General features: G+C 39.3%; 1 protein-coding gene across 5 annotated transcripts in view; it reads left to right on the top strand.

Annotated features, from left to right (window-relative positions):
• Positions 1-27,475, top strand: part of clec16a (C-type lectin domain containing 16A) — a 67,216-nt gene that overhangs the window by 21,305 nt on the left and 18,436 nt on the right. For all 5 annotated transcript variants that reach the window (XM_079632802.1, XM_079632801.1, XM_079632800.1 and 2 more), the window contains 9 exons: positions 4,385-4,505; positions 5,272-5,372; positions 8,644-8,763; positions 10,523-10,632; positions 12,058-12,102; positions 13,751-13,801; positions 14,477-14,605; positions 16,799-16,919; positions 26,837-26,988. In XM_079632802.1, the coding sequence (XP_079488928.1) occupies positions 4,385-4,505; positions 5,272-5,372; positions 8,644-8,763; positions 10,523-10,632; positions 12,058-12,102; positions 13,751-13,801; positions 14,477-14,605; positions 16,799-16,919; positions 26,837-26,988 (950 nt within the window). The remainder of the gene's footprint in view (positions 1-4,384; positions 4,506-5,271; positions 5,373-8,643; positions 8,764-10,522; positions 10,633-12,057; positions 12,103-13,750; positions 13,802-14,476; positions 14,606-16,798; positions 16,920-26,836; positions 26,989-27,475) is intronic.

The raw sequence follows: 27,475 nt of genomic DNA, 5'->3' as shown, positions 1-27,475 counted from the left end.
ACCCCTCAGAGCCTCCAGGACTGTGGATAGGTCCCAGGGAGGCACAGACGGAGATCTGGAGGGGTTAATTCTCCTAGCCCCTTTCAGAAACCGTACCACCAGTTCATTTCTTCCCAGTGATTGGCCAGCTACCAGAGCATGATGCGCTGCAATAGCTGCCACATACACTTTGAGCGTGGACGGGGAACAGCCCGCGTCCAACAGCTCCTGTAGGAAGGAGGGCACCACAGGTACCTCACATGACTCTGGGTCAAAACGACTTTTCAAGCACCAGCTGGAAAAACCCGACCATTTTAAAGCATACAGGCGCCGAGTAGATGGGGCCCTGGCTTCAGAGATAGTGTTTAAGACCTTCACAGGAAGGTCCCTGGGTACCCTTTTAGGGGTCATACATGGAGGGGCCCATAAGTCGGGTCGGGATGCCATATTGTCCCGTTCACCTGAGAGAGGAGGTTTTTCTGCATTGGAACAGGCCACGGGACTGTGTCTGACAGCTGCACCAGCTCCGGGAACCACGGTCTGGATTTCCAGAGAGGGGCTACCAGAAGGACTGGGCATCTGATCTCCCTGATCCGTTTGATGACTTGTGGATGGGGTGGGCCAGCGCGTCCCTGTTCTTTGAGAAGAACACTGTGCAATGAGTGTTGTCTCTCGAGGTCGACTTCGGCCTCTCCGAACACACTTATCAGACTGACCGTCTGTAAGTCCAGGGCCCACTCGCCCAGGGGAGTGTTGCCCCGTGAGAGCATATCCGCACCCAGATTCTGAATGCCCGGGATATGCGTTGCCCTCAGAGTGCTCAGATTGGTCTGTGCCCATACGAGGAGGTCTCTCACCATGGCATGCAGGCTGCCTGACCTGATGCCATCCTGGCGGTTTATGTAGGCCACCATCGACATGTTGTCCGTGCGGACTAAGACGTGGTGACCCTGTAGGTTTGCCAAAAAAGTTTTCAGGGCCAAACCAACTGCTTTCAGACAGTTGATATGTAAGCTCTGCTCCGTGCTCGACCAGAGGCCGGAGGCAAGCTTGCCCTCGTGCAGCGCTCTCCAACCTAGGTTGGAGGCGTCTGTGAACACTACTTTCCTCCTGGAAACCACTCCCATGGTCACACCCTCGATGTACCAGTTCTGAGCCCGCCAGGGAATGAGTGTTCTTAAACAACCGTGATTCACCGTGATGTGCAGGCTGCCTGAATGCCATGCATGGGTTGGCACACCCCGTTTTAGCCAGTGCTGCAGCGGGCGCATACGCAGTAATCCCATACGGAGTACTGATGATGCTGCTGCTGCCATGAGACCGAGAAGTTTCTGAAATTTCCTGAGGGGCGCGCGCTCTGAACGAGGCTGCCAGCGTCCGCACCGAGAGCACGCGCTGTCATCGTCACCGAGTCCAACTGTGCCCAGAAAGACAATGCTCTGACTGGGGATCAGTTTGCTTTTGACAATATTGATTGTGAGACCCAGGCATTGTAAATGGCCGAGAATCAAATCCCTGTGCGCTAGAAGCTCAGTTCTCAACTGTGCTAGTACCAGCCAATCGTCGAGATAAATCAAAACGCGTACTCCCTGATGTCTCATTTCGTGAATGTACGGGGTGCCAATGACAGACCCAACGGCAGAACGGTGTATTGGCCTGGGGGGAAGTCAGTGTTAAAACAGGGAGGAAGGCACCTGGTGGAGGGGGACCGAAAACTTGTGTGTTGTGATTATGAAACATACTCTTTTTGTGTGTTTATTTGGGTCGCCGTGAAAACGCTGTTTGTTTGAAGCGACGCGCTCACTGCTGCTGGTCTGCTGATGAACGCTCACGTGCTGAGTAAGGCGCGCGCCCCGTCTTGGTCAGCTCCTCGTGCACCTCCGGGAAAAATAGCGCGGGCTTGTGACGAGGGGCCTGTTGGCGCCTCAGGAGAATCCAGCCATCAAGCCAGCTTCGAGGGGGCTCATGGGGCAAGGACCACTCAAGCTTGAGGTCCGCGACGGCCTTGGTCAGGATCCGTAGCATTTCGGTGTCGGAGTTGGTCCTGGTCGCTGACACACTGCTCTCTGCCTGGGAAGCCATGATGGGGTCGAGAGAGCCCGGCCATTACTCCTCAGACGCAGCAATTGAGAGGCTGTCGTCGCGTTCACCGGATCCGCCGAAGGAGACTCCCCGTGCTGATCTCCCACAAACAGGACCGGTGAGGGTGATTGCTCTGGCGACAGTGAAGCACGTGGGGACGTGGCCGGTGTGCGTTCACTGACGTCCATGCTTTCCGGGTGCCTTTGGCTGCGGCGCTGCTTTTTTCTCGGCTGAAGTAGCGCCGGAAAAGGAAGCGCGGGTGACGCGGCGTCTCTGTCTCGAGAGAGAGCTAGCAGAGTTCGCAGAACGGAGATGGGCATGCCCTCGCAGGCCACACATCCGCCGGTCGAGAGTGCATTCTCTGCGTGGTGGGGTCCCAGGCATATAAAAAAAGCAGCTTGCGTGTTCGTCGGCCTCATGCAGCTTGCCTCCGCACGTGGCACAGGATGAGCGAGGCATTTGGAACAACGCCTTGCACAAGTTATAGATATATAAAAAAGGATATCGCGTCGTCAGGAGAAAACGGCTGAAAGGCGTAGTCTCCTGAAGATGCTGCTTGCTCAGGCTGAAAGGGCTTGTTCAACGGCCAAGTTCAGTAAACACAGTCAGAGACGTGGAGTTGTTGCTGAAGGAGTTATATCTGCTATAATGGCGATTTTGCGGGACTATTATAGGCTAAGGCCACACCCCGCCCACGCCAATGTAAGTGCAGTTGCTGCAGCACAGCCTATGATGGTCAATGTGCTAGCTGTGCAGCTGCAAATGCGTTTTACATATAAGCTTCAGTAAATCGAGGAAAGGGAGTTTCCCCACTGCGTATAGCTACGCAATACGAAATGACCGTTCGAAAGGGAACTTAACACCTAAACGTAAACTTGAGAGTGAAACTTGAACATGGCTTGACAATAAACAAATATGAATGTGAGCAAGCATGGTGGTGGGCTTTTGGATGAGAGACACTGAAGCTGGATATTGGATGGATGTTAAATTGTTTTTTTTCAAAAAGTGATTTAATTTCGCAATAGCTATAAGGCAACGGTTTTCATTTATTCATATTTTGCTTATAACTTTGAGTGACAGATGTCATATAAAATTTATTTTGCTGATTTTTTTTTCTACTGTCTTAAATTTGAAAAGAATAAAAAATAACAAATACAATTTTTGTATAGCCTATATTTTATATTTGTTATACCCAATCTCTCTCTTTCAATAGGGGAAATTTAAATGTTGCTGCGTTTCCATTAACGTTACCCTTAAAATTGTGCAAATTGAAATTGCAAATTGAAATGGAAATGGAAACATGTAAATTTAGTAAAAACTCGCAAAAAACCATATCGCAAAAAAGTTTATACGCTCGCATGAGGTGGTATATTTCGCAAAACTGCAATGGAAATAGTCCCCTTGCATATGTAAAAGGTTTATCGTTCTTTAAAGAAAGCACGGTATGTTTAGACAGAAGACGAGACAAGAGTTATTTATTAAACTTATAAAAGACAAAAGTATAACAGGAATACTAGACTCTAAACAACAACAAAAAAAAGCCACCTTGACCTTGAAGCAGATAGGAGGGAGACACACCTCATATGTGCCTCTCCCAAGTATAAGGGACTTTCCTTGCCATTAATGCTTGGATAACACGCCTACGTCTCCTTCGATTTAAAATATTGTCTAGTGCGGTGTCTGGGATTTGCATAAATCTACCAACATCCGTTGCCATGGTTTTTGGAGTGACTTATCTCGAGAGGAAAAAATTACGTTTTAGTCGCATAACATGGAATGGAATGTTAATGGAAACGGCGTCATTTCACAAAATATCGCAAAAGTTTTGAGTAAATCTGTAATGGAATGGTCTGTAATGGTCTTGTGAGATTCTGGAAACAAGATCTAAATTCAGTGGGATAGGTCGGGTCAGGAATAAAATCATTATAAGCGGATAGCAGGTGAACAGAGAGTGAATTTTAAGCGGGAGTGCGTAATAGAACCTACCGGGACAAAAAAGACAGTCCCTCGCAGTCCTCTACTTCATACATAAAAACATGTATACTGTAATAATCACAGTGATCATTACATATAGCTATAGAAAACATTCCCTTGTGACTTGGGCTGTTAGATTTAGTTTTAGAAATTATTAAATACCCCCAAGTGGTTTCCCTTTTTTTTTTTTATGTCTGCAGACATGAAATAATTTCAAGGGAAATCCATTAGTTTAACTTAAGACAGCTCAGATCAGTTTGGTGCGGGGATCTTCCATGGCTGACATCTCACATATACAATGCCAAAATCCAGCTGTGCTGTTATAGTCTGTGTTGTTTGTGTTTTGCAGAAATTGAGATGGTGGTGATGGAAAAATGTAGGGTCTCTGATGTGTCCACGTTGACAGAACAAAACATTACAGACGAAGAGAAGAGTGCTGCAGCAGCACGATCCGAAGGCCAGAAGAGCAGGTACACAACCAACCAAAACCTTTTTTAGGCTTGGAAAACACATTTATGAACAACTTTACCATTTTAAGAGCATCCACAAAAATGTATTTAGTCAGGTTAAGCAAACCTCTAGTGACAATTTTCACTTTTCATTAAGAGTCAGCGGATCTATGCTGCTCTAACATTTAATTGAAGAGAAACTTGAGAAGCAACAGTTTATCCATTAAAACTGCATTGTGGTCCAAAATAGTACTTTATCAGTGTCAGCAGTGTTAGCGGGTATTAACATTGAACTGATGACCCTGCAATTGGCTTATGCTCAGTTCCATTTAAGTGCAGCAAAGCTCCCCTGTTTAGATTAGCGTGCTCCAAGGAAAAAGAGCCCAGGACATGTTCAGACTGCGCACAAGCCTTTCAAATGCGATATTTGTGTTTTATCTAAACCAAAAGATAATGCAATATTCTTAGGAGTACTCTGCATGGACATGATTTGGTACTTAAAAAGAAGAGTTTACACCTCTGAAGACTATTTTTAGTTCGAGGGGAGGTAACTAGCATTTAGATATAAGTGCTCCTCAAAGCCAGCCTCATTTTGACATGATTTATAGACAATAGCTTGCCTAGTTAAATTCCTTTCACATTTGCAACACTCAAACTATACAATACAGTCTTTATCAACTGTGTGTGCATTGCGTAGTTTACTCATTGTTCTGTTGTGCAAACTTCTGCATGATTTCAAGCGGAAACAATGAAATATAATAGCTGTTATCTTGGTTGTTGTTTCTAGGCCCTTCCTGGACATGTTCTATAATGCACTGGACTGTGACACAGAGGATTACCAGGCTCTGTTTGTGCTTTGTCTCCTGTATGCCGTGTCTCACAGCAAAGGTATATTATCTGTCTCTTCAGCAATAACAGTCTCAAGGGGGCGGCACACTGGACAAGAAGCGCAGCGCCACGTCTTTAAAATTTGAACACATTATTCTCTATGAGTGTACACAGACCGGCGGCGCCATTCCGCATCTGTCCACGGCACCCAGCAATGGCTCAGGACCTTGTTCCAAATCCTGCTGCGCCACAGAGCACCATTTACATAGTTTTATATTAAATTGACATTATATTTGTCTCAAATCGTCGTTAATGTATACTGACTTCACCCTGTGCTGCAATATACATTTAGTTTTACATTCATTAACAGAAATCAGCTGCGTGGATGATAATTGCTGATGTTATCGGATTTTCAGGTGAGATTCTCAATTAATTCAGTTAACGGACGCTCTGAGGTAAAGTGTTCAGACTGCAGACTCAGCAACGATTGTATTTAATTATACAGTACAATCATAACATAGTACAGACATTATCTTAATTCCATAATGTCCTTAAACATAACAATATTGCTGGCCATAAACTAAGAAAGTGTGCGTCCGGTGTGCGATACCTTGCTACGGTGCGGTGTGGCGCTGCACTTCTCATCCGGTGTGCGACCCCCTTTAAGCAAAGCATGCAAATAAATTGATAATTATGGGAAGAGATGTAAAAGAGACTATATAAAATATAAGTATTTTTAAGTATTATTCATTTATAGATATTTTTTTAAAGAAATTAATACTTTTATTCTGTAAGAACACATTAAATTGATCAAAAGTGACTGTAAAGACATTTATAATGTTATAATTCTGTTTTGGATGTTGGTAGGGGTGGGCTATATGACCAACTTCTTATTTCCCGATATGAGAAATGGTATCAAAATATAGTTGTTTTGTGTCATTTTATTTCAATTGTTATTAAAAATGTGACTTTTTTTTACAATTCAAGTACAATATAACAAAAATATGAAATTAAACAAATTAAGTTTTTAAGGTACAATTGATTTAACATAAAAAAATGTATTGCATAGTCTTCACTGCATGATTTAAATATAAATGTATTCTTATTAAAGCTAAAAAAAAGTAATTCAGTCAAGAGTAAGTCATTTTTTTATATAATATAAATAACAATCTCACGCAGGCAGCTGCTAGCTGAAGCCCCTTTGATTACCATGAAAATACCAACGCAGAACGCTGCAGGTTGTGCGATGAATATATTTGTTCAAAATAAATAAAAACATGTGTAGAGAGCCAGCGTATAGTTGTAACCACTCACTGAGGAGGGGTGTGACCACAAGGTCTTTCAGCCTTCCAATGACGACTCACCCCTCTCCCATTACACAAGACAGCACATGCGGTGCAAAAGAAGGGATTTAAAGGTCATAGAATCTAGCAAAGGCCATCCCATTTCTAGGCAAATGTCCTGTAATGGACATATCTAAGACCAAGCCCAAGACGCAGCCAAACCCCTAATGGAGTGGGCATGAACCCTATAGAGCAGTCCCTCTTGGTAGCATAAGTCAGACGGATAGCCTCTACTATCTAGTGCGAAAGTGTCTGCTTTGCACCGGATAGCCTTTCTTACCTCTCCGAAGCAGATGAACAGTTGCTCTGAAAGGAGAAAATGACTGGTTTCTATCCACATAAGTATGCAGCGTACTAACAGGGCACAGCGAATGCTTTAAGGTCTTTCGTCAGAGATCATGCTGGGAGAATCAAACACTTGTAGCGTTAAAACCTGAGCTCTGAGCGGCGTTGAGAGCACTTAAATGACCACATCTAGGCGTAAGCCTCATCATACAGTTTTTAAAAAAATAAAACTGAAAATAGTGCTCAACACTAGTTGGCCATGTGAAGGGACCAGAGTATATTAGCCTTCTTGTGCCATTCGAAATCTTATTGCCAGGACATTTGGCCAGGCTATTGTGAATATGGTGGCAACAAGAGCACTCTTGCATGATAGACAAGGTGATTGACATAAGCAAATGCCCATTAAAAAAGTAGACATATTTCAGGTCCGCTGACATAATCCAGTCCCTTGGTCAGAGACAGTAGCCTACTATGCTTTAAATAACGTGACTGAGGCCAAAGCACTTCGTGCTTAAAACAAGGCAGTAGGGGATAACTTCTTTCTGTGTCGTCCGCTCAGGCAAGAATATCCCCGGTGAAACGACAGGCTTGAGTGAAGGAGAAAAATTAAAGAAGTCAATAGCGCTCAGCGCAGGCTTATATAGCGACGGGCCTTTCTCTGCTTGAGCGCCATTGACTATTGCAGGTGCGATAGCGGGATTCAATCAGGCTTCAGCATTTTCAAAGCGGGAATTTCTCCAAAGCGTCAGCTGTCGACGCAATTTCGAGAGAAAAAACGCGAAAGGGAACTCTCTTTAAAGGACAAGTTCGGTATTTTACACTTAAAGCCCTGTTTACAGATCGTATCTGATGAAATAGAAATAGAACGGTTAAGATAAAAATTTGGACACATGCTCCTGTCCCGAGAATTTTAGGTTTATTTCGCTTTTGTGGACCTTTTTTGCCAAACGTCTCACACCCGTGATTCTTCCGTTGAGAGCTTGAATAATAGACACTCCAGCCCAGTTGGTGGCGATAATGCACCTTTGCCAATTGCAAGCAAACCGCTGGCATTTCATTGAATACACAGAAGAAGCAGAAGAAGAAGCGGCGGAGTAATACCGTACCTCACACAGCACATTCAATACAAGTCAATGGAGTTTGACAAAAACTACGATAAAAACTGTTGGAAGGCATCTTTTTCAGCGATTTTTGAGTGCGCATATCAGTGAACACCGCTGACCACTCTGTGATAATAATAAACCTAAAATTCTCGGGACAGGAGCATGTGTCCAAATTTTTATCTTAACCGTTCTATTTCATCAGATACGATCTGTAAACAGGGCTTTAAGTGTAAAATACCGAACTTGTCCTTTAACATCAAGCACATCCCACTCTTTATATTCTTATTCATGCAAATGTATCACTCTGAAGTGACAACATCACTATATATTTACATGGCGCGATACACAATATAGCAAAATCTCTACCAATAGATATTTTATACCTGGGTAACAATATATATGGTAACAACCCTAGACGTTGGTAATAATGAGAAATGTTTCTTGAGCACCAAATTAGCATATTAAAATAATTTTTGAAGGATCATGTGAAAATTCAGATTTGTATGTTAAAATAATATAATTATATCCATATATATTCATTAACATCATGCTCCAACATTCTGATCTTTGCATCTTTTTTGTTTATGTGTGTACGTGCAGGTATAAACCCGGAGCTCTTAGAGAGGATCCAGCTACCTGTGCCAAATCAAGACAGGAACTCTTACAGTCAGGTGCTGGTGGAGAGAGTTATCCGAATCATGAACCAGGCTGCTCAGCCAGGTACGTGGAGAGAGACTCACACACACACACTCATCCTCCACGTCTCACCTGCACGTTCTCACTCTACTGTACTGTATTTAACTGACTCCAAATATTATCCTTCACTTGCTTGGACATGCTCATTACATATTACATTACAGCAGATTCCATCGTTGTGCCTGAACTTGACTGTGCAGATCAAAGCATTCACTGTTTATTCATTGTTGACCTTTACTGATATTTCAATCTAGTGATTGTGAAACATTTTATGTACAAACAGCTTAAGCAAAACTTCTTGTGTGTGTTTAGTAAATATCAGCTGTGGTTTTAATGCGTCAAACTTGTTTATATGTCCAAACTAAAGTGGTTAAAGACTACCGGTACATGAAATCAAAATGGACTTTCTCTTTTGAGACTGTATCTGGTATTAATGTACTGTACGTGTTTCAAAAAGTTATTATAGGCAGTTTCTTTATCTAAACTGTAATAACTTTCTCTGCTTTTGAAAAAGTGTTAATTTTAGTATTATTTATATACTATTATTGTATTTATTAATATTTTGAATTAGCTTTTATTTAAATATTTTCACTTTTTGTTTTTTCATTTAATTTTGTATGTATGTATTTAACTTTCATTTTTAATTTTTAGTTACTAAGTCATTTTAGTAACTTACATTTTATTTTTTTTGTCTTATTTTAGTTAATTCCCAAAGCAACATTTAAACATTTTAAATTCAAAAAATATTTCATTTCAGGTTTATTTCAATTAATGGATTTTTTTGTAATAGTTTTAACAATAATAATACTGCTCTGAAATTGATTTTCTGATGATGTAACCAAGGCAACAGATGGAAAATAATATTAACCATTAATTTTTAACATTATTTTCAAGAAAAATGGCAGATAACAATGCAGAGTTCATTCCAGCCCATGTCAGGATAATATCTCTTCAATTTTACCACTTTATGAGCACATTTTACATCGCACTGTTTACAGAAATCTCCAGTTTATTCCTATGGGATGTTCTGAAAAGCTTCATCAACCGTCCGTCATTGTGTGCAAGAGGGCCAGAGCTTAGTGAAGTATCAGTTGTTATTTGAATGCCCTTTAGCCTGATGCACATTTCTTTAGCTCCACACACTTGACCACAACCTTGAGTAACACAAAGCTGCAACCAATTTCCTCTAACCGTTGATCACTTTCACCTTTGTGAAGAGGAATTGTAGCCAGTTTCTCCTTTCAGGGGCTCCTGTAATTGTTGTGACATTTGAACGTTCACTTGCTTCACATTACATTTGCTTGCATGATGCTAAATTGAGTTTTCTGAAAGCCCATCATTGATACTCTGCAATACTTAGGATTAAATCGTACAACTGATTGAGTCCGCAATATACGCATGATAAACTGTTGTCCTCATATTGAATGATTCATGCTCTTTGTGGTTTTGACATTTCCATCCAGTGTCCATTTGTGACACTAGCATGATAAGAAGCTAAACTTTAGATTTTCTCTTTCATTTGCAGCGCGTTTGTTTGCCAACATGGTTCTTTGGCTGTTGCCGTGGTTACGCACATCACATCTGAGCTATAATGCCCCACTCTTCCTTTTTTAAAGACACGTTTGCTAGATTTTCTCAGAAGTTATTTGCGTAATATGAAATCCCACATGTTTGGTCTGCTGTGGTAATGCCAGTTTGATTCAGTAGTAAATTTAGAACAGTTGCACCTAATGGGTTTTGTTTTGCTTTATCACAAGTGTGTGCGTGTGTGTGTGTGTTTCAGATGGGAAGGTGCGTCTTGCCACCCTGGAGTTAAGCTGTCTGCTTTTAAAACAGTCTGTGCTGTCTGGCTCTCAATGCATTATAAAGGACATCCATTTGGCCTGTTTGGAGGTAGGCGTCTTAACACAGAACATTTCTTACTTTTCAAATAATGATCAAATAATCAAATTTATTATCAGTGTAAAAGAATATGATTAATTCATTTTGTATCATATATTTATATAATTTACTCCCATAAATGCGAGTGATAATTTCAGTCCACTTATTTATTTAGCTGTAGAAAAAAGATACATTGTATAAAAATCTTCCATGTTCTTGTATATAGTTGGTTTTTCAGGCTTCAATTTTGCATCAATTTTTTCTCTTTTTTATTATTATTTTTTACTTTATTCTAATTTGATATTGGTGATCCATTAACAGCAGCAGCCATATCACCCTGTAGCCCAAGACTGGTTGCCCATTGAAGCTAAGCAGGGCTGAGCCTGGTTAGTACCTGGATGGTAGACCTCCTGAGAAAACCAGGTTGCTGCTGGTAGAGGTGTTAGTGAGGCCAGTAGGGGGCGCTCACCCTGTGGTCTGTGTGGGTCCTAACGCCCCAGTATAGTGATGGGGACACTATACTGTAACAAGCACAGTCCTTCGGATGAGACGTTAAACCCAGGTCCTGACTCTGTGGTCATTAAAAATCCCAGGATGTCCTTCGAAAAAAAAGAGTAATCATCCCCATACACTGAATCTGATTGGCTTAATCACTCTGTCTCCTCTCCACCAGTAAGCTGGTGTGTGGTGGGTGTTCTGGCACAATATGGCTGCTGTCGCATCATCCAGGTGGATGCTGCACATTGGTGGTGGTTGAGGAGATAAGGATTCCCCCCCTTCTATGCAAAGCGCTTTGAGTACCCAGATAAGCGCTATATAAGTGTAACAAATGATTATTATAATTATTATTAACACAACAGTTACTTCATGGATCTTCCCTTACAGAGTTTTGAGTCTAGAGGTATAAAAGGGGTAAATTATGTCTGCAAACGTATATGACACATACAAAAAAAGCACACATCAAACTTATTTATCATTCTAAATCACATAGGTTGGTTTTATTGCCAAATGCACGACAACATGTCATTGTGGAGACTGTTTCAGCAATGGATACAAATATTCCCTATGGCCTGCTTTGTCATTGTAAAGACTGTGAAAACGTGTGCATGTATCTTTCACAATAATTGAAAAAGATATATTGAAATTCATAGTTAAATTAAAAATGAAGTCATGCTAATTTGCTTATCAACCTCTGCAAACGTTTTTCAAACAAAATTATTCAAGATGGATTGCAACAGTTCTAATTTATCGGTTGTTTCTTAACACATACTTAAGCACACTTAGGTTTTTCCCAGTATTTTTTTTGTTTTACATTGCGTAACAGTTTCTTTCATTCTTATTTTGATAGCAGACAGATTTACAGGAAGTAGGATATTTTTCTTGTTTATATTGTGTAACTCAATCATGCCATTACTATGATGATGTTTTCTTTTTTAGGGTGCCCGAGAAGAGAGTCTTCACCTTCTGAGGCGATTTTATAAGGCAAGATGCTCTAATAAAAGTCACCCAGATAGGCAACAGACCTTCATACTAATAATTCTCATAATTATCCCTTAGTTACCCCACTCTGAGGAAGAATTAAGATCAGACAGCTCATCCTAAAGACTTTGCTGTTTTGAAATTTAGGAAAATCCCAACAGCTTCCTGTTGAAACATGTCAGTTCTCTTGGTGGCTTATTCATATTGAGACATTTCTGTGAAAGTGAGCTACTGTTAAACAGAATAGAGTACTTGGATTCCTGCAAGATTACAAAGTACACTAGTAAGTTCAGTTTTTGTTTTGGCCACCCAGCCATTTGTCTGAACAGTGATTAACGTGTTTTCCAACTAATACTGCATTCTGCAGCACCCAACCCCCCACCTCCCCCCCACCCCCACCCCACCTTTTTATTTTCCCCGAAGTCATTTTCACTCGTGAAATTTGAGTGGTATGGCGTGATACGGTTTAACATGCATGGGAACAGCAGACAGTTTTGCTTTCACAATTGAAAGAAAGATCTCTTTCAGAATGCATTATATAGACTGCACATTCCAACCCTGAACCGTCATCATCTGGAGGACTGTATATAAATAAACACAGTACTGGATGTTCTGTTCTGGGATTATGGAGAGTCCTAGGAGGGCCTTTGTTTTGGTATCTCATCTGTGTTTCTAGCGTGTGCTCATAATGGATCAGTGTGTTCCAGCTTTTCCAAGAAACCCGCCAGACATGTACAGTTGCAGTCAGGACTTTGGACACACCTGCTGTTTCTTTATCATTTCTATTGTCCACACTACAGCATAATAGTGAGGTCAAAACTATAAAATAACAGAAGTGAAAGCATGAAAATTATGCAGTGACCATAAATTACTTGTACTGTTTATGCAAAAGAGTCTGACTGTTCTGAATAATTTAACTCGTGCTCATTATTTTTTTAAGTCTGTACTTCCTGTAGTCCCTCCCCTACCCTTTTCATGGAACTGAGCATTCACACTGATTCATGTTTACAATAGATCTCTTGATAGTAACAGGTCAGATGGTAAAACAAGTCGAATAATAACATTAAATCATTCATTTTCTTTTAATGAATTTGATATAATACAATGGTCATCCTAGAATAAGAAACATTTGTTTATGCAAGTTAAAATGGTCAAGGGTGAGGGTTAATGTTACTTGAGAGTTTCATTTGTATTTTAGCTTGCAAGTCATCTTTATATTTCCCATTCATGAGTGAAAGTGGGATTTATGTATTTATTTATATTTCTTAATATACACTACTGTTGACAGATGAGGTCATTAAAATGACACTGCTATGACAGTTTGAATATCAATTATTTCAAAATAATTTTCTTTGCATGACACATTGACATTGCAGTACAGAGTAGCCCTTTCGGCATTATCCTGAATACTGTATAAATCAGATTCTTTGGATTAAAAAAAAAAAAAAAAAAAAAAACCTTTACAGACCTTCATACATAGGCAACCTAGGAAGTCAGGTAAGGTCTTGTTTTTTAAGTTTTGTTACAAGCTTATCACACCAATTTCACAAGTATAAATTTATTTAGAAAAAAAATTAATGACCCCAATCATTTGAAAGGTAGTATTGCGTTATTATAGCAATTTTTCCCACTAATGTTCCTCTTTCTGCAGGGGGAGGAGATCTTCCTGGACATGTTTGAGGATGAGTACAGGAGCATGATGGTAAGCAGCCTTACTAAACGCTTAAACTTTTTCTTATTGGCAACTTCACTCTTACTGTCTGTCATAACCTGATGATACTGATGTGAGAGGAAACCTTTATCTATTTGACATTTACTGGATAAGGAGTGACTACTACATCCTACAATTATACTGCTTCCTCTTACAAAACATTTTTTTTCCTGGTTTTTCCTGGTTCCTTTAAGAAAATTAGTTTAAAAAAGAATTAGCTCACCTAAAACGAAAATATTTACCATAAACATACCATAAAATTCCTCCATATGATGTCCTCTATATTATGTATTGAGACCATATGGACCATGAAATGGTATGGATTTAAGTCTGGTCAACTTTTATGATTGTATTTACATTTTATAGCTTGACAGCCCCAGTCATCATTCACTGCCATATTGAAAATAGTAGCGAGGATATTCTTTAAAAATGTGCCTTTTGTGTTTCATAGAAAAAAGGTTTGCAGTGGAAGTTGGTTTTAAATGTTGTGGGAAAAATAACTGTCATGTTCACACTGAACCAACAAACCCCTCAACAGGGCGTTCGTCCAGCAAAACTCAAATACTGCTTGAATTTGTTGTTTGTTTGTTGGTCTAGCATCAACTAGCCCATTGATTGATTCATGTTTTTGCTCTTGTTTTTTGTTTATGTGTCCTCTGTATGTAGAATAAGCCTCTAAACGTGGAGTATCTTATGATGGATGCCTCCATTTTACTTCCTCCCACTGGCACCCCCCTTACCGGCATTGATTTTGTGAAGCGATTGCCCTGTGGAGATGTCGAGAGGACACGCAGGGTTAGTGATGAACATATATATACTCATGCTGAAAGGTCTGAGAATAAATTAACTGGGTGGGTCTCGTGGCCTTTTGTCAAACATTTTGGCTTCATCTAGAAACTCATTGAACCTTTTCACACGATCCATGAATGCATGTGTTTCTTGGCCAGTGTTTGCACCGTTTGTCTCCTGGGAAACATTCCAAAGCATTTTGGAAATGGATTTCATGTGTTTTAGAAATATAACAATACCAGGCTTTCTGCAGGATCGGTATTGAATTAATTTGGTACCCATGCACAGTCTGAATGGCAAACAGCTGATTTTAAACATTCATTTGCCTGTTTGGTGATGCAGCTGTGCACATGATTGGTCAAATGCACTTCTTGGTTTAGCATGAACACAGTTTAAGCCTTAAGAAATTGTTGAAATGGTTGGAAGTAACTGTAGAGCTGCTTCTCAATAAAACTCCTACAGCATTAAGTACTATTAATATATGCATTAATCATTAAATGAAGACTATAGCAGCAATTTAAGTATTGATATTTTACATATGTATAAATTATATTGGATTTATACATAAAAAAAACTTTAGGAAAGCTCTGTTTACTTAAATGAAGAACGTGTTTTACTGTTGTTTTTTCCCCTTAATATTTAACTTTCTACGTAATGCAGTGTGTTCAATATTATATGAGTTTTGAAAGTGGCACCAAGAGTTGTAAAATTTCACGGGTATCGTCGGTACTGAAACTTTGATATCATGTCAACTCTAGGTAATGTCAAAGTAAAACAGTTGAAATTTGGATATGGATGTGTTCTTTGTTTGAGATACATTGATGATATTTTAATATTTGAGATGCATATTATATTTACATAATATTTCAAAGTATATTTTAAAATAATTCTTGTTGCTCATGTAGGACATAGCCTAAATTCTAGGATGCTCAAATCATGATTTTGCAAGGATGATTCCGATTGCTGATTTATTTATTCTTTTCTACAAGAAATTAGAGACAATCACTGCATTTTAATCACGATTCAAACAATGATGCTACACACATGTAGCATGAGCAGTTGATTTAATTTAAATTGGATTGGATCATTTTTAAGAATTAAAACAAAAAAAGAATGGTCTGATTTTAGCTTTGTAAAATCATGCTACATAAAACATTGCATTTTCATTCATTCAGTCTACCTGCACAAATCAAAAACAGCAGATGGACTGAATGAAAATTCACTCTTTAATAGTAGGTGGTACTTATGGTACTACAAATAGCAGCAATGCACTTGTAACCACTACTTTAACTATTTCCCTGTCATTGACGGAAATTTCCGGCTTTCAGTGTTTTCACTGTTATTCGGTAGGGGGCGCTATTTGACATCTTCCGAAAGAGCATTGAATCTCTTGATCGAAACGCATGTGAAGAAGAAGCAGAAACAAGTGATAGCATATGTAAGCAGATGCATATGTAAAGTAACGCGATCATCAACATTAAACAGCATATAAATCAAAAATGCCTAATGTTACAGAGTGTAATGTGGAACCAGGGCGAGGTATAGGACTGTGAAGCTTTTGGGGTGTTGATGGACTTGATCTACTCTACTTGATCTTGATCATCATTCTGAAACCGATCCAGACCTAGTTTTTAACAAAAACAGCTTTCTCAGCTTTTTACCCACATTCAAGTGTTGATAAAAAAAGAATGCATAAAGCTAGAATAAAACGTTTTTTTCTTTTGTTGTTGTTTAAAATCAGAGGGTCTGTTCTTTCTTTTAAAATATTTAATGGTCAGATATTCATACAACAAAATATTTTGGGGGCCATAATAATCAAATAATCAAAAACCCTGGTGGTGGCTGGAAACTTTTTCTTTTTTTTAAAGCCGTCTCGAACAGTGAGCTTGCTATGTCTGGTACAGAATTTTCTCTCCTCGTTGCTTCCGTCTTCAGCTTGTCCACATCTCTCGCCTGTGTTAACGTCCCGTTTACAGAATTCATAATATTTCCACACAGATAACATTTTGGGAAATGATTGCATCTGCAACACAGTGTGCATGCAAGTCCAGAATAGAGATTGGCCACACAAAAAAACTTGTGTGTTTGGAGTAAAAACCATCCTGTTCCAATCGGTGCATCTCTGAAACCATTGTTTCTGCTTGTTTATGATTAATGAATTGCTATAGGATTTTTAATTGGTTTTGTGTGTCCCTGCAGGCTATCCGTGTGTTCTTCATGCTGCGCTCCCTGTCCCTACAGCTGCAGGGTGAACCAGAAACTCAACTTCCTCTCACCCGGCCGGAGGATCTCATCAAGACTGATGATGTGCTTGACCTCAGTAAGGCCTTTAGAATCACAGAAACCTGATGCAACTCTTGGTCTTGCAAATCGAATGTGTTTACGTTTTAAGTTTTCTTGCCAAACAGCAAACCAATTATTTTCTTTCTTAGCATTTATGCAATATCATAATCACAAGCTTTTGTGATTTATAGCTGAAATCTTATGAAGCCTACCTCACTTATAACATCCTGTCTTAGCTTTAAAAGCATCACCATCAATTTTCATGTGAATCTTTGCGATAGCTTGATAACTAACTTCCACAGCTGAGTGATTCACATGAACTGAATTGTGTGCCAACTCATTTTTTCGGTGGTATCAGATAAGGTGCAGTTAGATAAAGATAAAATGGTAGCCCTTTGCTTGATTCTTTTAATAGAAAAAGAACATGAAGTCTTTCTTGTGAAATGTGACCATCTTCTTGGTTTTGAGTTCCATGTTATGACCTTCCCTGTTGTATCTCACACTCAGTCACAAAGTGTTTACCACACATGATGAAATCACACTCGTCGCCTATGCACCTCTTTAATGCAATGCAATCTGTGGGTTTGTACTGTTAACCGATTTTCATTTCACCCCTGATGTGTTGCATGGAAGCCCCTTGTCTCAGCTCCTCTAGCTCAGTTCTTCTGTCCAGGTGTCCTGGTTAACTCAGGCCCTCTCACTTTGACAGGTGAGTGGGGGTGTGTGCAAGCTAACTGACTCAAACCTTCCACTGTTACCTAGGCCTTTGCTAGAGCTGGTGCAGCCGTTGTGGGCAGCAGCCTTGAGCTCTTCCAGTATATCTCATGTCTGACAGTAAGGTTGCTTGAGAAGCACCTACAGGCTGGGTCAGAGAGTGGGCAGAATGGGCCCTGGAAGTGTGAGCAGGTGGGAGGAAGCTCAGATTTGGCTGCTAAATAAACCCACTGCTGCTTCCTGTCTCACAGCCGTTTGCACATAAAAGGGTTAATGCACAAGCCGTGACATCTGGATGACTGTTTTCGTTGTAGGTTTGAACCGGTCGATTCACTAGAATTCACAAATGTGTTAGAGCAATATTCATTCCAAAGAGAATATTGGTCAAAGAGGAGATGATGATTTAACTAAGTCTGTTATTCTGGCATTGAACTTGGTTATTTAAGTACAGTGTGGTCCAAATGTCATGAGATTACATTGGAAATCAGGGATTCAAAATCCAAATTTTAAATGTGCAATGAATTAGGGCTGGTCCGAATACCATCTTTTGAGCTTCGAAGCTTCGGTAGTAATGAATATTGAATATTCGAAGCTTCGGAGAGAGGGGGCTGAACATTTTCTTATCTCTAATAAAGGCAGGAATCTCTATATGTCTGTCTGTCCGTTTGCATTTTGATTATTTCAAGAACCGTTCATCCAAACGACTTCACAAGGGAGTGCAGTGTCGTATTTGGTGCAATATAGATAGACAGGCGAGACGCAACACGTAGCATGAAGTTTTAGCTCAAAATACCCCACAGAATTTTTTTTACAGCATGTTTAAATTGTCGTTTTTGTGGGGCTGAGAAAAACGCTATGTTTTATTGTGTCTCCTTTAAAAGTAATGAGATGCGGTTCCACGCACAGGGGGCGGAGCCTAACCAGCTCGCCTCAGAGCCAGGACAATCTCATCTCACAGAAAGATGATAATATCAAAACAGAAACTCACAGTAACGGTGGTCGAGTCGGACAATAATGCCCACAGAGCTAGAGAATATATGCTAAATAGAGATAGAACAGGTATGTTTATTTTAATTACGTTTATAACTTATATATGCCATCTGCTCCACTATAAATACAAGCCTACTGTAGTTAATCCCGTCTGAATGATGACCAAAATATACTGATGAGTTCAATCAAGTTTATTGTACATCACACAAAAGATGAAGCATTAGTTTTACTGCAGACAATCACTGTGAGAATAAACACAGTATAAGAAGTGCGCATTAAGTCTTATCCATAAACTCTCTCTCTCTCTCTCTCTCTCTCTCTCTCTCTCTCTCTCTCTCTATCTCTCTATCTCTCTCTCTCCCTTTCATTATCATGGAACATAACGTTACACAGCGAAGTACACAAAACACTCGTTACAACTAACAGTAAACAAATATATACACACCTTTTCAGTGGGTGCTTTATAAACTGGTAAACTGTATATCTGTAAAACGACTCGATGAGCTCGAGTTGTCATAAAGTGCTCGCGCTCACTTTCATTTCTACTGTGATCAGTAACGTTAGTCCTGTCGCTCCGGAGACTATGAGCTGGATCACGAGAGTAGTTGTACTGATCAAAAAAAAAAAAACACCTCAATCGCTTTCGGAGACATTCTACAGCTGCTCCAGCGTCGAAACAATGGCGGACTGTGTCCAGCTCACTCAGGGCGGGTCTATGCTCAAACTGCAGTGTCAATCAACAGTCGTGGGCGGGGCTTGTGCAATTCTACGTCACATTGCATTGATTCTGAGAACAGCTCGTTCTGAGACAGTGCTTATGATTTATGGGGATTTAAAAAAAAAAAACACTGGTTGGATTTTTATCATTATAGGGTGGTTGTGTACACACACTGCCAACACACATTTATGTTCAAACACCATGTAAAAGTGAATTTTGCATAATAGGTGCCCTTTAAGCAATATTTTTAATAAGGTAGTCTAATATTTTTCTCACTAACAAATTACTGACAAAGTAGGGTAGATTTAAATAAAGAAGCGGTGCGCCTCATGCGAGCAGGGCTTATATGCTCCGAGAATGGACACTGCACTAGTGATATAAAACACACACACAGGTCTTTTAACTTAAGCAATATTTTTAAGAAGGTAGTCTTATAATATTTTTCTCACTGACAAAGTAGGTTAGATTTAAATAAATAAAAACAAAATTTAAATGAATAAAAACGAAATTAAATAAATAAAAACTAAATTTAAATAATTAAACTAAATTTAAATAAATAAAAACTAAATTTAAATAAATAACCTAATTTAAATCTAGAACAACTAAATTTAAATAAAAAAAATGAAATTTAAATAAAGAAAAACGAAAAATAAATGAACGAACTGTAATAGCCTAAATAAAGAACACGGTAGCAATAACAATTTCAATAACGACATCACACATTTCAATTAACGAACCGGTTAAATAAAATAAAATACATTCTCTTATATAGAAATTGTTACGTGCCTCGCGCACTAACATATAGAGCGGAAACCTATTAAAAGGTGCCGCCCGGAGTTCCATCTCCTGCTCCATTAAAACACACAATGAAACATGGTAACCCAAAAAAAAAGGTCAATGTTTATTGTTACATGTAGGGGTAAGAATTCATTCGGTTTGAAAGGTAAAGTATACTCAAAAAGGAGAGGGTTCAGTCAGCCGCAAAAACAACAAACAAAAACGAGTCTTCTAACTAAATTTTAGTTCATCTTCCCTGGATTTCAGAAATAAACAAAAGTACACAATTCTTACCTCCCTGCTAGCCAGTAAACAGGAGAAAACAAGGTTAAAAGATAATAGCGCTTCTGACCCTCTCAACAGTATTAATTAAGAATGCAGGATGTCACATTTACCGGCCTATACCGCTAACAGTCAGCACGCCGTTCACAGGCGGGTTATTCTATCACAGAAACACACGACAGCCAACCGGCTTTCAACACCACTGTTGCGCAAAACTCGTTCACAATAACACGTTCTACAACAGCGTGAAGCAGGAGCGGGAACTCGATGAACGAGCCTTCCAGACAGCTTATATTCACGCGTCGAGTCCGTCAGCCCCGCCCATCTAAGCAGCGACAGGGAGAGAGAGAGAGAAGAAAAGAGCACAACAAGAAAACCTGCACACACTCACAGTTCTTGTTAACCACATTTACGTTCTGACACGTAACAGAATTAAACAAACAGAACAAGGTAATTTTTAAATTATTAATGCAATGGCGAAAACAAATTTTAGGCTGGCTAGCGTAATTAGCGCATCTCACAAACAGAAAAAGTCAAACTTTCAAATAAATCACAATCAGAATAGGTTGCAGTCTACCTACACTCTCTTCATGTTGTGTGCGAGGAAGATGAGTTTGTCCACATTTTCAGGTAAAAGGGAACTTCGGGTCTTATTAACGACGTAGCCAGCTTTTGAGAAGTTTGAAGTGGCTGGAACGCAAAAATCTCGAAGTCTCCTATATTTCGCAGTAGATTAATTTAGATTGATAATAACGGGTAAAAAGGATAATACATTTTGTTTCTATTATTCTATTTTCCACAATGTCAAAGCAACACAGCTTAACCCAAAATACAAGCTCAGGCATGCACTTCTGTCCATACAAACTCCGCTGTTCTGCGCTCTAGCCAGAGCATACTCCCGTTGCAGGAACACTTTAGTAGTCCAAGAAGAAGCAAATATATTTATTAAGTAGCTATAACGAAGTTATATGTTAAGTATTATATTTCACCAGATTTTATAGAGTAAAACATATTCAAGCGCGAATGAGAACCGTTTCGAGGGGGATGCCAGGTGTGCAAAAAAAAAAGAAAGAATATTCGAATGTCCAATTTTCAAATCGAACACCAACCCACCAAACGAATATTCAGGTCCATCCCTACAATGAATAAAGTTCTTTGTTTTGAAAATGTCAAAATCCTAAACATGAATAACTTTGATTCAGATGAAATCAGATCGTTCAGATGAATTTGTGAACCATTTCTTTGTTTTGAACGTTTTAAAATCCTAAAAACAAATCATTTGAATCTAATGAATCATTCAGACGAATTTGTGAACCATTTCTGTGTTTTGAATTATTCTAAATGCTCAAAATTAATCATTTTGATTCAGAAAGAATTCAGTGAATCATTCAGAAAAATGGGTAAACCATTTCTTTGCTCAAAATCCTAAAAACCTTAAATAAGGAATATATACAAATCTCATGCAGCATTTTCTCTAGTGGTTTCAAACTTTTGGACCCCCACTGTATGTCCATAAAGTATTTAACCACATAAAATCATCTCTAATTTTCCTATCTGGAAAATCTCTTGTACAGCCCCTACTTAACAGTAACTGCTGTTTAAAGCTGGCATGTCTTGTAACCTCATGATTTGTGATAACATTGGCCTTTTGATGTCCTTTTTAATGTGAATCCTGGAATAGCGATGAGACGGTCAGACAGATAGACAGACAGATCAGAGACAGACAGATCTGTCATGCAGAGAAACTGTCATGCCACACTGATCTGTGTTATTTTTAGACATGCAGGAAATGATGCATACATGCAACACCATAGACGCATCACAGTGCATTGTGTGAACTTGCATGAATCCTTGCTGAATATTTTCCACTCTTTGTTGTCAGTTTTTTTAACGCATTAACTGAAAGACCTACAACCACATGTTCTTGTGTATTTTTTTCTCTTCTTGCTCCCTGTTTTGCATGCATACACATCATGATTAATACACATGGCATGTGAACACTTTCTGAGGAAGTTCTCAGTAAGAATGTCACACCTTGAACACTTAGTCACATGGTACTTTTGCATGTAACACCCCACTCCCACTTTGGTTGAGAGCAAAAATCTTTTCTATTAATGGGATATATATACCAGTGCTATGCATAAGTTATATATTTATATATATATATAGCACTGGTGCAAATATTTGGTTAGTTAGGAAATTATTATTTTTATTATATTATTTTCAATTAATCAGTAAAATCAAATTGATCTGAATGATCCATTAGATCTGTTGAATCAAAATTATTTTTACAATAGTAATCAAAATGATCAACTATTAATAATCAACATTTAAAAAATCTTTGAAAACATCTTAAAAGTATCAGAAGAGTCAAATTTTTGCTGCTGTGTACATACCACCTAAGGCTGGAGCCAAGGAGGCTTGCAGGCAGCTAGCGGTTCATATAACAGAGGTGGAGAATTCTAACCCGGACTCTGTGGTTTTAATTTTAGGAGATTTTAATCATGTGGACATTAAGAAATCACTACCCAAGTTCAAGCAGCAGATTTATACTGCTACCAGGGGAGAAAAGACACTCGATAAATGCTACTGTGTAATCTCTAATGCATATCATTCTATTGCTTGGCCCCCTTTGGGACGTTCAGATCATAACACCATCTTTCTCATCCATCGATATTGTCAGAGACTGAAATCCATTAAGCCGATTAAAAAAGTAATTAAACAATGGTCTATGCAAGCACAAAACGAATTAAAAGAATGCCTTCATACTACTGACTGGTCTGTATTCAGGGATGAGTTCACTACCCTGGACGAATACTGTGATGCTGTTACCTCATATATTCACTTTGCTGAAAGTGTATGTTTTCCCTCTAAAACCGTGACTGTTTACAGCAATAACAAGCCATGGTTTAGTAAAGATATAAAGATGTTGTATTTGAAGAGAAAAAATGCTTTTCAGAGTGGAGATATTCGTCAGTACACTATTGCTAAATATGCATTTGAACGGGCTGTTAAAAAGGCAAAAGCTAACTACAGGGCTAAGCTGGGTGTTCATGACAGCAGGGGTGTTTGGCAAAGCCTTCAACAGATTACCAACTATAAAAACAGTCACGCAGTTCTTGATGATGATCCCTTGCTACCTAACAAGCTAAATGATTTTTACTGTAGATTTGAATTTAACTCTGAATTTTTTAGTTAGCTCTAACCTCAGTAATATAGCTCCTTCTGAACCACCTTTTCTGATAGAAGAAAATGAGGTCAGACAACTGTTGAGGAAACAAAACTGCAGGAAGGCAGCAGGCCCCGGCCAGGTCTCTGCTTCCACTATTAAATGGTGTGCCCATGAACTGTCGTATGTTTTTACTGTCATTTTTAACTGGTCCCTTAGACTATGTAAAGTCCCAGCGTGTTTTAAATCAGCCATAATCATTCCTATGCCCAAGAAGTCGAATGTGAGTTGCTTGAATGACTACAGACCAGTGGCGCTAACCTCTGTTATCATGAAAGTTTTTGAGCGATTAGTGGCCAATCATCTTACAACTACGTCACTTGATCCTTTCCAATTTGCATATAAGGAGAACAGGTCTGTTGAAGATGCTGTTTCTCTTTGCACCCATAACATTCTTCAACATTTGGAAGGTTCAGCTACATATGCACGGGTACTGTTTATTGATTTTAGTTCTGCTTTTAATAATATTATACCAAAGAGATTGTGAGACAAACTCTTGGGGTTGGGTGTTAAGGAGTCCATATGTAAGTGGATCCTTGACTTTTTAACTGATAGATCTCAAGTGGTTAGGGTTAATAACCTCTTGTCAAAATCAATGTCCACCAGCATTGGCGCCCCCCAGGGGTGTGTTCTGTCTCCCCTCTTGTACTCATTTTATACTAATGACTGTTTTTATCACCACGATTCAGTCAAGATTTTTAAATTTGCGGATGATACGACTGTGGTGGGCCTCATCACCAATGATGATGAATCGGCCTACAGAACAGAAGTGTCTTTGCTGGCTGAGTGGTACTCAGTTAACAACTTGTCCCTCAACATCTCCAAAACCAAGGAGATGGTTGTCGATTTTAGGAGCAAAAATAGTAAGTTGCTCCAGCCCTTGGCCATTAAGGAAGAAATTGTAGATTGGGTGGAAAGTTTCAGGTTCCTTGGGACCATTATATCCTCCAGTCTTAAATGGAACATCAACATCAGCCAGATTGTTAAAAAAGCTCAACAGCGACTCTTCTTTTTAAGACAACTCAGGAAATTTAAAGTGTCCAAGGCTGGAATGCTCCACTTCTATAGGGCTGTGATAGAGAGCACTCTTACTTTCTCCATCACTGTATGGTGGGGGAACTGCTCAGCGGATGATAAGTCTTCACTGAATTAGGGTAGTCAGGACAGCCTCGAGAATAATTGGGCTAGACCTCCCTAAGATCTGCGACATTTATAACACCCGTCTACTCAAAACTGGTCTAAAAGATTCTCAAAGATTCATCACATCCTGCTAATTGCCTTTTCACCCCTTTACCATCAGGTAGAAGGCTAGGAAGTATCAGATCCAGAACAACCCGTTTTTTAAATAGCACTTACCCGCAGGCTGTGAGGGCCATAAATTCACACCAATAATCCTTAACTGCTCTGCAGTTGTAACCGCTATGTCCTTCTCCTCAGGGTCACTAAATGCACAAGCACTTTGTTTTGATTTGTTTGATTATTTATTGTATATATTCCTGGGTAGCAACCCAAGTATCTTTTAGTATTTTTTATTATTTATCTAAAATTTTCTGTTTTTATTGTACATGTCATGCCTGATGATGTGCTGTTATTCTTGTCCAGTGTCTTGTATTGTCTTGTGTGAGCCAAATTATCACCAAAATGAATTCCAGGCGATTTGTGTCGTTCTGGCAAAAATAAAGACTTTAACTTGAACTTGAAATGTACAGAATGTAGAAGATATCATAGTTATGTTATGTTTTGCTTTAACTTATTTTGTTGGCTATATTGCCCAGTGATATAAATTAGTGAGCTAATTCTTTTGATAAAGGTTCTTTAATGGATTGGTCAAACTGGTTCCCAGATGTTTCTAAATGATTCAATAGAATAGAATAGAATACCACCACCAGTGTCCTGCATCCACTTGGAGGATGCGATGGCAGCCACAGTACAACAGCGCCAGTGCGCTAACACACACCAGCTATAGTGGAGAGGAGAGAGAGTGATAGACCCAATTCAATGGATGGGGATTATTAGGAGGCCATGATAGGTAGGGGCCAATGCCGGTGGAATGTGGCCAGTGCACCGGGGTTACACCCCTACGCTTTACGAGAAGTGCCATGGGATTTTTTTAATGACCACAGAGAGTCAGGACCTGGGTTTAACATCTCATCCGAAGGACGGCATTAGATTTGTTCTGAATCAATCAAAATGTTTGTTTTTTTATGAAGTCACCCAGTTTCCACATAATAAGCCTGTAATTTATAAGCACTGATGCTCATGCTCCCTGTTCTGTTTCCTATTTTAAAATAAAATTCAACATTTTCAACTACCCGTGAAGTGAATCCCGAGTTCCCTTAAGGATACGAGATTCCACAGAGCTGGTGGGCATTATGGTACTGTGGCTTTAAAAATGCAGAACTACTGAGCCTCAGCTGTCTGGTTAAGTCAAACTGTACCTACATGGAAGTGGGTATTCCTTGTAATAACAGCTGATAATTTTCCCCAGAGGCAACATAATTATAATTTTCTGTCATCACAGTTGGCTATGAGTTAAAAGGAAGAGCAGCCCTTGCTCTTTCAGTTCTGAAGTAATTCCTCAACCCATCAGTGTGACTTCTAAGGAAGTGCAGAGCACAAAGAGAAACTGGTACCAAGTCATAGTACCTCAGTTGTGACGATGCTGTTTCAGTTATTAGTAGTTCAGTTGGTCTGAAACCAACTTCAAACGATCATGACCTACATCCCTTATTTACCCCTCCCCTTCTTCCCCCACCTCCTTCTCTGCCCACCCATGGAGCTGCGATACACTGTGTTGGTCATGACTCATTGGAGTGTTTTTGAAAACTCCCGCTTGAGTGCAGTCTGATTTCATGCCAGGTCTCTTTAATATGATTAAATTCACTCAGCACTGACATTTTCTTAACACTTTGTAATAGGAAATGCATGACTATATTAAAATGTTCTTATGTTTTAAGTGAAAAAGATTAAATGGTTGAATACATTTTAATGCAAAATTTCCTGAAGCATGTGATCAAAGGCTACTAATAGAATGTGGTATTGTGTGTGAGGCAGATCTGGACTTGTATATTTGGTGAAATTTTTCATCTGAGTTTGTTTTAATAGCTGGAAGTGGTTGCACAGAGTGAACTTAGACTTATATGGCTTGTTTTACTGATTTATGAAAGTTTGTTGAAGGACCCTTGGAATAAAAAAAATCCATTATTTAACCGTAAACAAAAGTGTTGTCATTTTTCCCTTCTAGATAACAGCGATCTTATTGCTTGCATGGTAGTGAGTAAAGATGGGGTTCAAGCTCAGCGCTTCCTGGCTGTTGATGTGTACCAGATGAGTCTTGTGGAACCGGATTCAAAGCGTCTTGGCTGGGGTGTTGTCAAGTTTGCCGGCCTTCTGCAGGTCTGCTTCATTCCCACTCCTACACTGCAAACATGACGCTCAAACTCAAACTCAAAAAAAAAAATACACTTTTGCCACGTTCTTGTCAAGACTGTGATGTTTATGCTCAGAAGTGAAGTCCTCTGTCAGATTTTGAAGTTAAAGGTTGTGTAGGTAAGAATTGTCTAAAGAACTTTTTTTTCAAATTGGCTTAAACTGTCTTTATATACCAATACATAATTAAAATGTAAGTACTTTGAAAAAGAGAGTATAAAAATTAAGTGACTATAGTGTATTTAATCTTTAAAAAACACAGCTCATTAATTCCATTCAGGACGAAACACGTGATTGGCATGCGCGACTGTCACTCTCCGTCGCCATGACTACCGCCGCTATTTATGGGAGTGAATGGAATTAATGAGCTGCGTTTATTGAAGATTAAATACACTAGAGTCACTCAGTTTTTTATACTCTCTATTTCAGAGTACTTGCATTTTAATTATGTATT

Source organism: Phoxinus phoxinus (assembly GCF_949152265.1).
Source record: "Phoxinus phoxinus genome assembly, chromosome: 1".
NCBI lineage: Eukaryota > Metazoa > Chordata > Actinopteri > Cypriniformes > Leuciscidae > Phoxinus > Phoxinus phoxinus.
The sequence above is the reverse complement of the archived record's forward strand: the minus strand, read 5'-3'. Positions and strand labels throughout refer to the sequence as shown.